At 39.8% G+C, this 15988-nt stretch overlaps 1 protein-coding gene across 1 annotated transcript in view; it reads right to left on the bottom strand.

The window, feature by feature from the left end:
* PRKDC (protein kinase, DNA-activated, catalytic subunit) overlaps positions 1-15988 on the bottom strand; it is an 81949-nt gene that overhangs the window by 27221 nt on the left and 38740 nt on the right. The window contains exons 47-60 of the mRNA XM_061448523.1: positions 15475-15612; positions 15167-15286; positions 14089-14232; positions 13731-13882; positions 13017-13148; positions 12493-12604; positions 10867-10991; positions 10625-10774; positions 10027-10200; positions 8914-9012; positions 8480-8690; positions 7729-7918; positions 7189-7404; positions 5807-5919 (exon numbers count right to left, since the gene is read on the bottom strand). Of these exons, the coding sequence (XP_061304507.1) occupies positions 5807-5919; positions 7189-7404; positions 7729-7918; positions 8480-8690; positions 8914-9012; positions 10027-10200; positions 10625-10774; positions 10867-10991; positions 12493-12604; positions 13017-13148; positions 13731-13882; positions 14089-14232; positions 15167-15286; positions 15475-15612 (2076 nt within the window). The remainder of the gene's footprint in view (positions 1-5806; positions 5920-7188; positions 7405-7728; positions 7919-8479; positions 8691-8913; positions 9013-10026; positions 10201-10624; positions 10775-10866; positions 10992-12492; positions 12605-13016; positions 13149-13730; positions 13883-14088; positions 14233-15166; positions 15287-15474; positions 15613-15988) is intronic.

The following is a 15988-nucleotide window of genomic DNA, read 5'->3' as shown; positions in this document are numbered from 1 at the left end:
GCCCATTTTTCTTCTACCTAACTTCAAAAGAATAATCTTCAAAAAGCTTGCAAAAGAAAAATGCTGGGACAAATTAAGACATTATAAAAGCTGTTTCCAAAGACTTTTTTGCTTACTTTTTCCTGTTTTGCCCCACCAGGTACAGTATTAATGCAAGCCACTGAGTTCTGTGTGCATTTATGTTCAACAAATCTCTTTAAAAGTTTAAGGGGTCCTGGGAGAATTCAGTCTCCTATGGTCCTTTATTGTGGAATATTACACAGGGGTTTCTTGGTTGTACCTTAGACTGTCATACAGAATGTATTTACAGGTTCTTTCTTGCAGAGTGGGAGGAAATAGTGTCAATAGGCTAAAAGATGTTAAGCAAGCTGAGAGGAAGCCAGACTGCTTGCTCCAGGCCCAAACTGCACAGTGGCCTCAAGCATCCATCGTAGCTCATGCAGGAAAGACGGAGGCCGTTAACCCAGGAAGCTGGGAACTAGTAACAAAAAAAACCCAAACAATAAAAAAAGGAGAAAGACGACAATTAAAAGCAAGGGGCTTCCTCCTAAATCTGAGGTCCCCACACAGAATCACTCTGCAGTTCTGCGTGGGGCTAAGGAGGAAACACACTGACAACATGAACAACTGGCTGATGCACTGGTAAAGAAGATCTCTACTGGTGCTGACAGCAAAAAGCAGCTGGTCATAGTAGTAGGGGACTCCACTTTGTAAGGAGCAGCGGCACACATCTGTCGGCCTGACCCACTCTCAAGGGAGGTGTGTTGCTTACCAGGGGCTCAGATCACGAATGTTGCAGAGAGGCTACCTGGTCTAGTAAGTCCCACTGACTTACCCACTTCTAGTTGTCCATGTGGGTGCTAGTGATATAGAGGGCAGTAGCCCAGAGAACATAAAGAAGGACTACAGATCCCTGGGAGAGGTGTTTAGGGGCTCTGGAGCTCAGACAGTCGTTAAGTCGATTCTTCAGGATACAGGGGAGGACCTCAAAAAAGCTAGGAGGATTGGCCAGGTTAATAAATGGTTAAAAGGGTGGTGTCATAGTCAGGGGTTTGGGTATCTAGAACATGGGGCTCAGTTTACAAGGCCAGGTCTACTGGGGGCTGGTAGAGCTGAAGAGCGGTTTTGGTAGGGGGCTTGCCAGGCTGGCCAAGGAGGCTTTAAACTAGATGTGTTGGGAGAGCGGGGCATCATTCCATCCCAACACACCCAGTCAGTTGCCAGCACCTATAATAAATGCTCGGAGTGATGTAGAGATATTCCAGCTTCTCCAGCCAATGAGCCGGCTTCAGCTGGAGCTCGGCTCAGATGCCTCTATACAAACACCCATAGTATGGGGAACAAACAAGAGGAATTAGAGATGTGTGCACGTCTATGGGGGTATGATATAACAGGCATCACAGAAACATGGTGGGATGGCTCCTATGACTGGAGTGTTGGAATGGAAGGTTACAGGCTCTTTAGGAAAGACAGGCCTGGCAGGCGAGGAGGGGGAGTTGCCCTTTATGTTAGGGATAGGCTGGAGAGTATGGAACTCTGTCTAGGGACAGGTGAGCAGTCAATAGAGAGTTTGTGGGTCAGGTTTAAAGGGAGAACAGCTATGGGGGACATTACTGTGGGGATCTGTTACAGACCGCCAGCACGGCTTCAATAAGGGGAAATCCTAATTAAATCCTAATTAAAAGAAAGTTGTTTAATTAAACAGCTTTAAAGTTCTTTAATTAAAAGAAAGTTTACAGGTTGTTTTATTGAATGCCTGTGGAATAATACATTAATACCGAAGACCTGTTCCCATTGCCTTCTGGGTTGTATGAGGAGAGAGAAAAATGAAGAATTTTTACACATGAGTTTTGTCCTCCAATTAATGTTGCTGGCCCAGGAAAAAAGAGACAATGGGGATTGCACAACTTATTTGTGACACTTTGTAAATCTGGCACTTCTCTGCCCATGCATGTCTGTGAGATAACTCCGGTAAGGCCCCTCTCGTGAACACTTCTACTGAAATTAATGACATTAAGTTTCCAGGAAAAAGAAATGAAAAAGCAGTTTATGTCGTCTGGATGGTATCTATTGTCATGTTGACATACAAAACCCTATACAGTACCTTCTGGTTTTCCAAAACAAGGAAAAAGTAATGACTCCCATGTGTTAATTTCCTGAATAAATACAGAGAATTCAAATGAAGAGCCACTGTGAGCTACCTGTAACTTGAAAGAAAATAAAAAAGCACTGAAGGGAAGATATGAGATCTCTTTTGCCTTTAGTCTTTTAAGATCAGTCATTTAAATAAATCTGAGGCATGCTGGTTAAGCAAAATGTAAGTCATGGAAGAAATCAGTGATGGTGGTAAGTGAAGCAGCAAGAACTCTTGTTTTTCTCTGCAGGACCCAGCTATAGTATAATTAGAAAGAAGTGTTAGCTTGCAGTCAGGAACCATCGTGGGAGAGACGGGTTGTGTGGAAGTACCCTTCACAAGAGAGTTGTTGGGGAGTAGCAGAGATAAATTTCAGTCTAAGCAAGACCTTGCTTCTCTACAAAGACCAGGATGCAAGACTCCTGCTCCCCTGTATCTTCTGAGTTAGGTAGGCTCAGGAGATGTACCCTGTTCAAGTACAGTCACAGGCAGAGCAGTAACTCAGCAAGTGTTGGGATGTTGAAGGATCTTAAGGCATCCCCCCCATCACTGTAATGGAGGCATAGGAGGGGCCCAGTTTCATTGTTGTTACTACTGATGGGACATGTACAACTGACAGAGTACGGAACTCTGTCTGGGGACAGGTGAGCAGTCCACAGAGAGTTTGTGGGTCAGGGTTAAAGGGAATATAGCTATGGGAGACATTACTGTGGGGATCTGTTACAGACCACCTGATCAAGGAGAACCTGCGGATGAAGCACTCCATAGACAGATAGGAAAAGCCTCATGCTCGCAGGCCCTTGTTCTCATGGGGGACTTCAACCACCCTGACATCTGTTGGAAGGACGGTACGGCCCGGCACAAGCAATCCAGGAGGTTCCTTGATTGTGTGGAAGACAACTTCCTTCTGCAAGTGATAGAGGAGCCGACAAGGAGAGGTGCCATGCTTGACCTCGTGCTCACCAACAGGGAAGGGCTCGTTGGAAATGTGATGCCCCAGGGCAGCCTTGGATGCAGCGATGATGAGATGCTCGAATTTGAGATCCTCAGGACAGTGAGAAGAGCGTGCAGCAAGCTCACTGCCCTGGACTTCAAAAGAGCAGACTTTGGCCTCTTCAGGAATCTGCTTCGGAAGGTTCCATGGGATACAGCCCTAGAGGGCAGAGGGGCCCAAGACTGTTGGTTGATATTCAAGGATCACCTGCTACAAGCTCAGGAGTGTTGCATCCCAACCAGAAGGAAGTGCAGCAGGAGGGCCAGGAGACCTCCTTGGATGGATAAGGAGCTCCTGAGGAAAATTCAATTGAGGCTTATAATAAGTGGAAGCAAGGACAAGTGGCATGGGAAGAGTATAAGGATGTTGTCTGGGAAGCTAGGGACCAGCTAAGGAAAGCTAAGGCCCAGTTAGAATTAAACTTAGCTAGAGGTATTAAAGGTAACAGGAAGGGATTCTACAGGTACATAGCAAAAAACAGACTAGGGAGAATGTAGGCCCCCTCAGGAAGCTCTCAGGAGAACTGGCTACACAGGATTTGGAGAAGGCTGAGGTTCTGAATGACTTCTTTACCTCGGTCTCCACTGGCAAAGGCTCTGACCAAAGCACCCAATTCTTGGAAGGCAGATGGCAGGGACTGTGAGAATGAAGACCTTGCACCCACTGTAGGAGAGGAACTGGTTCGAGACCATCTTAAAAATCTGAATGTGCACAAGTCCATGGGTCCTGATGAGATCCATCCACGGGTCCTAAAGGAGCTGGCAAGTGAAGTTGCTAAGCCGCTGTCCATCACATTTGAGAAATCATGGCAGTCAGGTGAAGTTCCTGATGACTGGAAAAAGGGAAATATAACCCCCATTTTCAAGAAGGGGAAAATGGATGACCCGGGGAATTACAGACCAGCCAGTGTCAGCTCTGTGCCTGGCAAAATCTTGGAGCAGATTCTCCTGGAAGGCATGCTAAGGCACATGAAAATCAACAAGGTGTTTGGTGACAGCCAGCATGGCTTCACTAAGGGGAAATCCTGCCTGACCAATTTGGTGGCCTTCTGTGATGGGGCTACAGAACTGATGGACAGGGGTAAAGCAGTTGATGTCATCTACCTGGACTTGTGCAAAGTGTTCAACACTTCCCACACTACGTCCTTTAAATTGGAGAGACACCAATTTGATGGATGGACCACTCGGTGGATTAAGAACTGGCTGGACAGCTCAACGTCCAGCTGGAGACCAGTAACGAGTGGTGTCCCTCAGGGATCGGTGTTGGGACCAGCCTTGCTCAACATCTTCATCGCTGACATGGACAGTGGGATTGAGTGTGCCCTCAGCAAGTTTGCCGATGACACCAAGCTGTGTGGTTCGGTTGATACGCTGGAGGGAAGGAATGCCATCCAGAGGGACCTTGGCACACTTGTGAGGTGGGCTGATGCCAACCTCATGAAGTTTAACCACGCCAAGTGCAAGGTCCTACACGTGGGTCGGAGCAATCCCAGGCACAGCTACAGGTTGGGCAGAGAAGAGATTCAGAGCAGCCCTGCAGAGAAGGACTTGGGGGGGTTGGCTGACGAGAAAATGAACATGAGCCGGCTTTAGTGTGCGCTTGCAGCCCAGAAAGGCAACCGTATCCTGTATGACCAGCAGGTCGAAGGAGGTGATCCTGCCCCTCTGCTCTGCTCTGCTCTTGTGAGACCTCACCTGGAGTACTGTGTGCAGTTCTGGTGTCAACATAAAAAGGACATGGAAGTGTTCGAACAAGTCCAGAGAAGGGCCACGAGGATGATTAGGGGACTGGAGCACCTCCCTTATGAAGACAGGCTCAGAAAGGTGGGGCTGTTCAGGGGGGTTGGAACTAGATGGTCTTAAGGGCCTTTCCAGCCCTAAATATTCTATGATTCTATGAAATGGTAGCTTTAACCTGTAAGGAAATATAAACTGGCTAAAATAGGTGTTTGTGCGGTTCTTCCAGACATAAGTTCTGTTTACACAGTCGTCTGCAGCTGCAAAGAATTATAAATGTCTTAAACTGGGAGCTTTCAGTCCTGGGCTCCTTTGCTCTTAGTCTAACTGCTATCATTTATGTATGACATTACATGTTATTTTTAGTAACATTAACCTATGAAAAACTTACATAGCTTAAAACCACAAACCTCTTATTTGTATGTAACACAATCAGGAAACCCATGTAGGACTAACTTTCTGGTCTTGATAAACACTCAGCAAATGACTATTACTGGCAGTCCTTCAGCTTAAAACTATGCACCTGTTTGGGTTAGTCCATCAGCTGTACCACATTTTTGAGTTCACCTTCAGATACTGGACAATGTTTGCCAAATATTTCAGCAGCATACTGTAGTTTTAAGGCTCCTACTTTCCAGTAGGACAACTGCAAAAAGCTTCCTATAAGTTTTAGGGACTCCATCACATAAAACCACTTCATACACATTAAGTGGTAGACTGGAAGTTTTACCATCCTGCTCTTTCTTCACTCATGATAAGTAACATCATTTAGCTTCAAGCTCATAAATAGCATGATTTCCAAATAAAACCTTCTAAAGCTCCTAAAGCAGCAATCAGTATCTTATACCTGCCCTTTCTTCACAAAGTTATTTCTACAGATGAAATACAAGACTGCAAATGGCATTGGGACTTAAGATTTTAAACTTATTTGGATTGACAGACCTTTTCTCTTTTCTGCTCAGCCACACCTTTTCTAGCATAAATCAAACTGAGTTTCTCTTGGTCCTTCAAGAAACGTCTTCGCAGTCTTAGAATTTCTGCTCGTTCTTCTATACCTAGGGAACACACAACCATGTCCACAGCTTTTCTTTTCTCAAGCAAACTTCACATTTAAGGCAGGAGAATCATACAATAACAAACATCACCTTTTTATTTACTAGCTTACCAGCTAGTCTCCTAAATTTCGTATCAAACAACCCAATGAGAGACAGCAATTAAAACAAATTAAGTTGTTCTTAGGACAAGAGGTAATAAGCATTTATAGAAAAACTTTTAGCATGTGGATGAGGTATAAGGGTCAAACTATTGTACTGTGAAAAGCATTAAAAATCATGAACAACTTTGCCTCCTATGACACATTCATTTTAAGTGCTCAAAGCCAAGCATGGCATCTCCACCATACTTCATAAAGTGTACAGCTCCCTACATAAAAGAGGTGCTAAATATATTCAAAGATTGAGTAATAATAATATAGTACTATATTTTCAAAGTTACTATTACAGAACTGTCACTGGATCAATTCCTGATCAGGACAGTTATGGAGAAAGGCCACTTTACAGACTGTTCAGTCCATTTCATAGGAAAGAAAAGTGAGTTAACAAAACCAAAACACTACAGCTGGTACTTTCCTGGTAAAAGCCCAGAGACTGACCTCTGTTTCTGTAGTTCAGCACAGTCCATTCAGAACTGCCCTGGAGCACTTCTCCGGTATTGAAAAGGTCAGTCTATAGCTCTCTGCCTCAACTCCTACTCTTATCCTTCAAGGCAAAATTTTAATGACAAGGTAGGCAAGGGTGAAATGGGAAGGAACAGGGAGAAGGAGCCTAAGCCATTCCAGAACACATTCCAGGACAATACCAATGTTTTTCAGTTATCGACTGGGTGGATGAAGGAGCATTCTTAGAAAATAGCAGGTAATTCTAACGACAGACTGCAATGCTGTAGGTTGTGTCAGCAGAGCTGAAATAGTTTGGAAAAATTATGTTTAAAGAGATCTCTTTTTTAAAGAGATAAGCAGTTAAATTTGAAACAGAAGGAACAGAACTTTCAGATATTCATGTTACAATTATCTTAGGGAGAGGTAGGAATGCAAACACCACACTGGCCAGTTTCTTATTCAGAAAGTTATTTCATCTAGCAACATAGTTTTGCAGTTCCTAGCACAACTCTAACGTTTTGCCACATGTTATGTACTGCCACACATGCCTGGAAACAAAATCTCTCAAACTGAGCCTCAATTAGAACGGACTGCCAGCCAAAACTGACAAAGATGGTCTATAAAAATGTAATATTTATATAGAAATTGCATCATAAGGTTTACAAACCTTTAGTTTTGCTGTCCACCTCATCTCCAGGCAAACCCAACCTTTTTTTCCCAAAATCTGGCCCCACTGGTTTCAATGTTGCTTGTTTAAATTTTTCACTCCGTTTGTTAACCAATAGCATGGAAGAAGACACAGATTCAGAGGATGAAGGAACTGTATACTCTGCCAAAGTGTCAATGCTACTTCCAGTTAGCCAGTTAAAAGAAATTCTACCACCTGTAAAAAAAAAGGTAAAAAAAAAATCTGTAACATATCCACAGATAAATCAAGTGAAAAGATCTATTTCTCTCCCCCTGAAATATGTTTATGGGCAGAACAGATTTGAAGCAGTTAAGAAACAAACTTCTTTTATATTAGGCAGAACATAAAATACACGAGACAAATGTGGCTGGATGTTTTTTCTCATAACAGGAAAAAAGTCCTTGAAAACAAAATATTAGAGACATTCTCACTTTTACATTTAAAAACTCATATACAACAGGAGTTACATCATTTCTACTGCAAACAAGAAGATTTCAGAAGACACTGGTCTGGACTCACTGGCATGCTGTGTAGGTGTAAATTCATATTGTCGCTGGGTAGCCCTCACTCGACCACCGACTGACCCAGAAGAAGAAAGAGATCTTTCTTGTGATAAATTCCTGTGGATGCTATGAGAAGCTTGAGTATCCAAAAACATAGGCGTGAGCACAGTACTTCGATAACGCCAACTGGAATCAATTACAAAGTCCTATGAATACAAAAACGTTTTAATGAGAACGGTAAGAATGCAGCCTTTTTGCCTTGCTTTCTTGAGACAGGATAACAGAAATTACAGAATTTAAAACATCATCCCAGGGGCAGAACTTGACTGTTAAAAAAACCCCAAACACATCAAACTTCTCTACAGGCTCAGCAAAAATGCTCATTAATTTGGACTTGTCAGTTGAGGACTGATTTACAGCTCTTGTACCAGTATTCCCATTCACAATTTTTCTCCTTATGATGTTTCTCTCCACTACCCTCTTTTTAGGTATTTCAGTACTCTACAAATCACACTTGGTGTATGTGTGTGTACATATATATATATAAAATTAATTTTTTTTTAAAAAGAAAGCAAAATTATTATGCCCCCAGAATCAGCAAACTTCTGATAATATTAATAACCCATGACTGTTGCAGTTGTTAGTTACGGAGCACAAAATGCACTTGCAAAACTCTCCTTCACTATGCCATTCCTATCCAAGTGGTAACTACATTACGAATAGAATTTGTCATACGGCTGCACAAAGGGTAGCATATTGCAACTCACCTGAAATTTGCATTCAGAGAGTGGATGCTCAAATATTCTTCTGGAATAATCTGGGCTCTTGCTAGTCATTTCAAGCAGGAAATTTGTGATTAGACTCAAGTACTGTGTTTCAATCTTGGTGGAATATAAAGAATTTAGCAATGACAGCATACGATCAAGAGTATTTGTGGGTAACCTTGTCTCATTACTCCAAAAATTCCTAACAATTAATCTGTAAAGGCAAGGAATAAAGTTATTCTTAGTTATCTGCAGACACAATTTTATAAATTAGCTTATTGGAAGAAAAGGAAATAATGTTATCTCGCTGCTACTCTTACACTAAAATACTTATAAAATCTCTAAGGACCTACTCTTCTGTCATAAACAAAGCAGGCATTTCAGGGATTCGTGACTTCAGACAGTCATCACAACACTGTTTACCACTGTTTACTCACTGCAGGTCAGCATTCTCATCAATTAGTCCTTGAAGCAGCATTTCTTTTGCCAGTTTGAGTATTTCCTGAGAATCACCATCTGCTTGGCTTTCTGGATCACTAATGGTAGGAGAAAAAGGTCTCTTAATGACTTCTCTCAAACAATTCATAATAAAATACAAGGATGAGGATGGTAGGAGAAAAGCAGGAACATGCTCTTACAAAAATCTCAATTTGGCATGACAACAGTGTATCTTATTTTGTTTTTAATAACATGAGATCTTAATTGCCAAAAATTTCTTGTGTCTCGGCTAAATAGAAAAGAAAAAATCAGAAAGCGAAGTATTACATGTTAGGTATTTATTACAAAGGCCAAACAGAAATAATTCTGAGTTCACAAGGTTAGAGCTGAGAGGCAGAGAATTAACTTATCCCACGTGATGCTGGAGTTAAAATTGCCTGTGCTTTTTCATCACAATAATTATCCATTCAACAGTTATCTCTGGGAAAAAAAAAGTAACAGAACACAACCAAGATGATTTAACAGCAACCAGCTTGTAAAACTGGGAACATGACGGTTTCATACTCTAAGGCGTCAAACAGAAAGAACATCTTTATACAGCCAGATTGAAGGGATTCAGATCATACTGAAGGGCCTTCTGGATGCTCCATCCCTGGAAGTGTTTCAAGGCCAGGCTGGATTGGGCTTTGAGCAGCCTGGTCTAGTGGAAGGTGTCCCTGCCCATGGCAGGCTGGTTGGAAGTAGAACACCTTTAAGGTCCCTTCCAACCCAAACCATTCTATGATATACCTTCTACCAGATTTCTTTAGTGTACAGTTCTTACTACTTATAAATTCTGGCAACAAGAAAAAGAGTGGGAGCATCAGAGCTAAGACCTCTTATGCCATCATGCTGTGGTGATGCAACATCCTAGTTCTGGGCTAAAGTTCAGGTCTAAGTCTTTGTCTGTTAGTGCAATGAACAGAATTGCTGCAAAAGGCCAGAGCCACTTCAGCAAACCATAGGCTCTATCCTTCTGAGAACTGGAAGGATCCCAGGGACAAGCTGTTGGAAGACAGTGTTTCAAACACTTTCACTCTGCCTGAAAGACAACATCTGCAGTGAATACACACCTGTAATTATCATAAATCCACATCAGGATATCATACATGCGCTGTCGACATATTACAGAAGGGTGGGAAATGAATCCTGTCACTCCAGGAAGAAGCTCTTTAAGTTCTAGTGGCTTTAGTTTAGACAGCATCTTGTGCACTATATCCAAACAAACCCTTTGCCTTTCATCATCCCTAAAAAGAGAGTGGGGGAAAAAAAAAAATAATAGTTATATTACTTTTCACAGCTATACACAGAAACAGAAGATCTATTTAGATTTTAGTAATAATATTTAGTTTTGCATAAAGAGCTTTAGGTAAATACTTTTGAGTTCAATGTAAGAGTAAGAATATAACTAAACTAATACATACTACAGAAATTCTCATCCCAGTGTTGGTTCACCATAATGCTATTTAGGGTTTTTTTGTCATTCACAGCGAACTAACCATTCTAATACTTAACTCCCAGATTCCACTAGCTCAAATTAGGAGAGCAGTGATTAAAAAGTGAACATGAATTATAAACGCTTCTGTATTTAAAAATGCTGTGGCCAGCACAGAAAGTGTTACCAAGAAATTTAGACTATGCATCCACATTTGTAATCACAAGACTACTCACCTATGATTCATGATCTGGATAAAGTCTTTACCCTTTAACTGCAAGTGGAGATCAGGTACTTCTTCTGCCCGGCACATTATTACTTCCAGACAGTAAGTTTTCATCACACCATGAAGTTTGGGTATCAAAAAGAATACTGCATTCATAAACCTTAACATAACCAGAACCCACAAAGAAAATCAAGTTACTTTCTATTATTCCTCTAGATCTACAATGTACATACCATGTCAATCATGACATACCTGTCAGCAAGAGGCGGAAAATTCTTAACAACTTTATTCAGGCACTGAATAAACTTATCCTGTTGGGTGTTCTGATGATGTTTTAACTGTTTTATGACACAATCATAAACTGGATCTTCAAGTACCTGAAAATGAGAGAGACAGTAAGACAAGGACAGCCATGAAACTCTTATCACCTTAATGAGACATAGTTCTGCTGCTGTAATGTTTGATTCTAATGCATTTTCCTAGGTAAGATCTACCCACCTCACATTGACATTTATGGTGCTTCATGGCTGCTGTACAGCTATGCCTGGCTGAAACATGATTGCCTGTTTAAATACTTTAGTGAGGCTCCTTTGATCAATTTGAAACCAACACCTTTATTTTGAAATACAAGGTGTTTAGTATGCTTATATAAAATATGTTATAAAACATGTAATATATAAAAATACATATAATAAAACCTAAGTGGCTTCTAATTCGGTTTGGCAGATTTCCAATTAATGAATGTAAAAACATAGATTTTTTTGTGAAAAGGTAGAAAATATTCAGCAACCTTCATTTAATGTCACCTTTTGTAGGATAAAGATATTTGCACCATCTTTGCTCATTTATTCAAAATACTGCTCTTACTGGAACTTGGAAGACTTTAAAACAGAATTTCAGTTTATGAAATATGCTCCACAAAGTGTGAAAGAAGCAGAATGCAATTAAGTAAATAGTAGGTAAGAAGTAAGAATGGTAGGGAGAGAAGTAAGAATAACCTAAAAGATCAGGCCAATATCTTGGTATTTTTGTGTCTGAAAGTAGCTTCAGAATGGTATTTATGGGGAGCACATGAGCCTGGCTGCAATTTGTCCTCCTTTTATCTCATACAACTCAACATGCATCTGTCATCAAATTAAGGATCTTAGAGTGTACATTATTGTCTATTGTTTTTAGAACCTGTTAATGGCTTGGGGCTTTTTTTTGAGCATGAATGTGCCTAATTTCTCTTTGACCCTGATGATACTACTTATCCCTACAATCCTTTCTGGCAATAAATTCCAGTAGTTCATTAACTGCAGTGTAAAGAAGTACTTCTAGCATCTGCTCCAAGCTGACTTCTAAGATCATCAAGCATTACCCCCTAGTTCTACTACTGAAGGTTTTGGTGAGTAACAGTTTTGCATTCACCTTATTCACTACCTAGAAAATAACTGGATTAAAAATTAAGTACAATACGTATATTATTATTATTTTTAATTTTACATCAAAACTTGCAAATTATTAAACATCCTCAGATACAGATATTCTAAAGTCCCAAACCTCTCAACTTGTAATTTTATTTTATTTTTAATTAAAAAAAAAAACAAAAAACCCTTCAAATGTACCATGCGAGTGATCTGTTTTGCCAATCAGAGTTGCTGATCTGCAAAAGCTGAACACCATTCACTGTAACGCCAAAACAGCAGGGCAAACCCTACATTTAGTCTGCTCTCAAATTCTTTTCCCTTTAATAGTTTAAACTTTTAATTCAAACTGCTGGAAAAACACTGCTGAATTTTAAATACATTCATTTTTGGAGATGAATTGAGTAGCCATATCAAAGATGTACATAGAATTAAGACAGGAATGCTCAAACACACAATACAGTTCACTTACATTTTCTCTCTCAGCAATGTATTGAAGAGCAAGACCCAACACTTCTGCTGCAGCTGCATAAACTTCTTTATACTTTAATAAGCCCATGTTGCTGGTCAAAGCCTGAAAATACCTAAGACAAAAGGTAGACCTACTGTAAGCCACTACTCCAGCATTCAGTTTTATACTGAAACAAAAAACCTGCCTGAGCTGCCTAGGGGAACACTGACTGCTTTTTGAAGAGTTTAATACAGCATAACATGGATTTTCCACCTGCAGTGTCAAATCCCTGCTTTGACAATTCCTGACTCTCTCAATTCCCACAAAACCCAGACACCCACTATACAAAAGTTTTCATCCTTCTAAAAATATGGTCTGCAGTTTTCAGCTAGAAAAGCACTATGTCTGACAGACAACAGTAAAGGGATGACGGGATTCCATTGAACAAGCAATCCAGCTCGCAGATTTCATGCTGAGAAGTAAGATTTGCTCTCTTTATCTTAAACTTTTATCAAAATCATTCACCAAAAGGGTGCATTTCTCACCTGACACGCTCTATTTCACATTTTGGGTCAAAAGGAGGTAAATTGTTAGCAAGAACAATTCCCAGCAGCTGAATTCCCACTGAATTGTCCTTGGTATCAGGGTCTCTACTAGAAAACTTCTCAAATATTAAACTGTTGGATAAAAACACAAAGGTAACGATATACATGAAAATCCCCAAATATACACACCATTAATCACTCCTTCTGTGTATATAGATACATATATACACAACCCCATCAAACGCAGCAGAAAGTATGCATATATGCATAACCATTCCCACCAAAACCAGCAGAGAGCATACAGTCAGAAAAAAGTATTTAGCTTCAATGAAAAAGTCTTTGCAGAAAGAAAACATTGTAAACACACACAAATTCTTGGCAACAACTTCAGGAGCAGATCACACAAGTCTCAGGAAGAGTGTACCAGTATTCAGTGATAATACCCAAAATTTTAAATAAAACTTAAGTCTTTGCAGAGATTACCTCTGCTTTTGTTATTGCTGTTGTAATCTACCTGTTTTCCTTGTTTCTCTCCCTGTTGTTTTGCAAATTAAGTGACAATCTTTGGCTAGAGTTCAGTTCTAAAGTTCCACTGTCAAATCTAAGGACAAAAAGTTTACTATTGCAGGTGATTTTATCTTTTAATCTCTTTTGCTAATGTTCACTTATATACCTGAAATACTAATAAAAAAAAGCAATTTTCCAAATGCTTACCTGTAAGGTATGGAGAGGCAGCTCTTCCAACACTCTATAACTGTCTTTATGATTTCCAGATTGTGTCTGAACACAGCTCTTTTTGGGTGAAAGGCATTCTTCATCAAGAATTCGAGCAATCTGTTAGCTAAAATCTCATCCTTAATACTTCCCTGCAATGAACAGTAGCAAAAAACCCCATAGTAACTAAAACATGAAGACAGCTATTCTTTCATGAAAACAAGCAGGTAAATAAAGCTATATTTGAATTTAACGGTGAACTGATGTAGAAAACTATTCTAAGTGCATCGTAACAAACTCACTCATTCCTCACCAAATAGTCACAACAATAATAAAAATTAATTTCATATTTTCTTACTTTGGGAGTGGCTACACTTCTCCAGGAAAGGATAGTAACTACTATTTCCACTACCATATAATGAATCCCTTCGCCTCCATTATTTCCAGAAACAACAAGTTGCAGCAATGGACCAAGCCACTGCTTTGCGTAAGGTCGGAAAACCTATGGAAAACAGGAGAACAGGTGTACAAACACAAATTATCCAACTATTAATTAACCCGCTACTCAGTAATCGTTACAGGTAAGACTGCTAAATCAACCTCTTATCACTTCGCTTAACCTCTGAAGCAACAATCACAAAAACTTTAAAATAACTTTAAACTAAAAAGTATTCATAACTACATTCCCCACTTCTGCTTATAAACCTTTACCAAGTATTCACATATAGTTAATTATTTCACTAGGGCCCACTTAATATGGCTCTCACTCAGAAAACCTGTCCCTAAAGGATTTTCAAAAGTATGCCATTCATCTATCCTTCCACTTCAGATAGCTTTACTACTAAAGTAGCATTAAATGGGTATAAAACTGCTTGAATTAATTCTGAAATTCAGTCTTTTTGGATTTGGAACATTCCAGACAGAAACATAATACTTAAAAATCACTGTATGAAATAGGACGAGAATGTTTTACACAAGGAGAGTTAGGAAATGTTTCTTTTCAGGCAAAGATGTGTTATGCTATTTTAGTATGTTTATGCAACAAGAATATAATTTAGCTCAAAGGGTTCCCATAAGACTTACCTGTGACCATTAAAAAAACCTGCAAAGATGGCAAATATAATCAGCCCTTGCTCAGCACCAAAGAATCATTACTTATAGTTTACACAAGACACATATTGTGGACACCTTCTACTTAGAGAAGTAGAGTTTGGGAGAAAAAGCATCTATATTACATTCAAAATACTGGCACTATCTGGAATTTTGGGCTATGAGAGCACTCCCTTTTTTAATGTTGAACTAGTCAAATGAATGTTGAACAAGCCGAATGACTCAAAAATCTCAGCTGTTGAAATATTTTACCCCACAAGAGTTACACAGTTGATATTATAATACAACCTGTTAACAGAAAAACATACGACAAAAAAATTACTCACATCCTCAGTGTTAACAATAAGTTTTGCTATGAAGAGGCGAATATTTAGTGGTACTGACGGGTTTCCTAATTTGCCATGCAGAAATTTCATCCATAGAGGAAGATCTACTGGAATCATACCCTGAAATTTAAAAGAAATGAGCAAAAATTTCACTTTACGGATCAAATAGAATTATCAGCCAAAAAGCCACCAGCTCAAGCACACAAGTCTCACTATACAGTTAAGAAAATAAATAAATGGATTCAATCATGATTCCCTATACTTGGTATAGTTAGTGAAAAATTGCTGATATTTTGGTTAATACTGGCCTCCTCCACTATGGGTGTGATCTGGTTCCTATGCATATGTTTAATCAGAGTGGTCATAGAAGCCATACATTCGTGTTGGTTGAATTCATCCATTTCAAGTTCCATCTCATCGTTTAAACCTATGTATTCTGTGGGCTCCTGAAAGAAAAAAAAGTGTTACTATGATTAGCAACAGTACTTTTTTTTTTTTTTAATCATGATAATGCTATGAGTCATTCTGATCTTATCTGTGTTTCCAGATTTGACTATATGCTCAGTGTGTGCAACAGGGAATACATTAGATGTGTTGTTCAAACAGGCACCTCCCATAGACATGCACATCTTCTTACTTTCCGTGCCAACAGATGTCAAGTTCATGTTAGCTCTGACTTTACTACCTGCCAGAACGAGGGAGGAGACAACCATCATAGTATATTGTTTTACAGGTATCTTTTTACAACTCTGGCTGGACTTCACTCACATTACTCAACTTTAGAAACCCAAGGCAGGGCACTCCTTTTCTCCAGAGAGAAGG

The sequence above is a fragment of the Pezoporus flaviventris genome, unplaced genomic scaffold, assembly GCF_033815535.1.
Source record: "Pezoporus flaviventris isolate CSIRO_AGI_PZ_B2104156 unplaced genomic scaffold, CSIRO_AGI_Pfla_v1 ptg000007l, whole genome shotgun sequence".
In the NCBI taxonomy this organism is placed as follows: Eukaryota; Metazoa; Chordata; class Aves; order Psittaciformes; family Psittacidae; genus Pezoporus; species Pezoporus flaviventris.
Note: the sequence above shows the minus strand (reverse complement) of the source record. Positions and strands in the feature narration are given on the sequence as shown.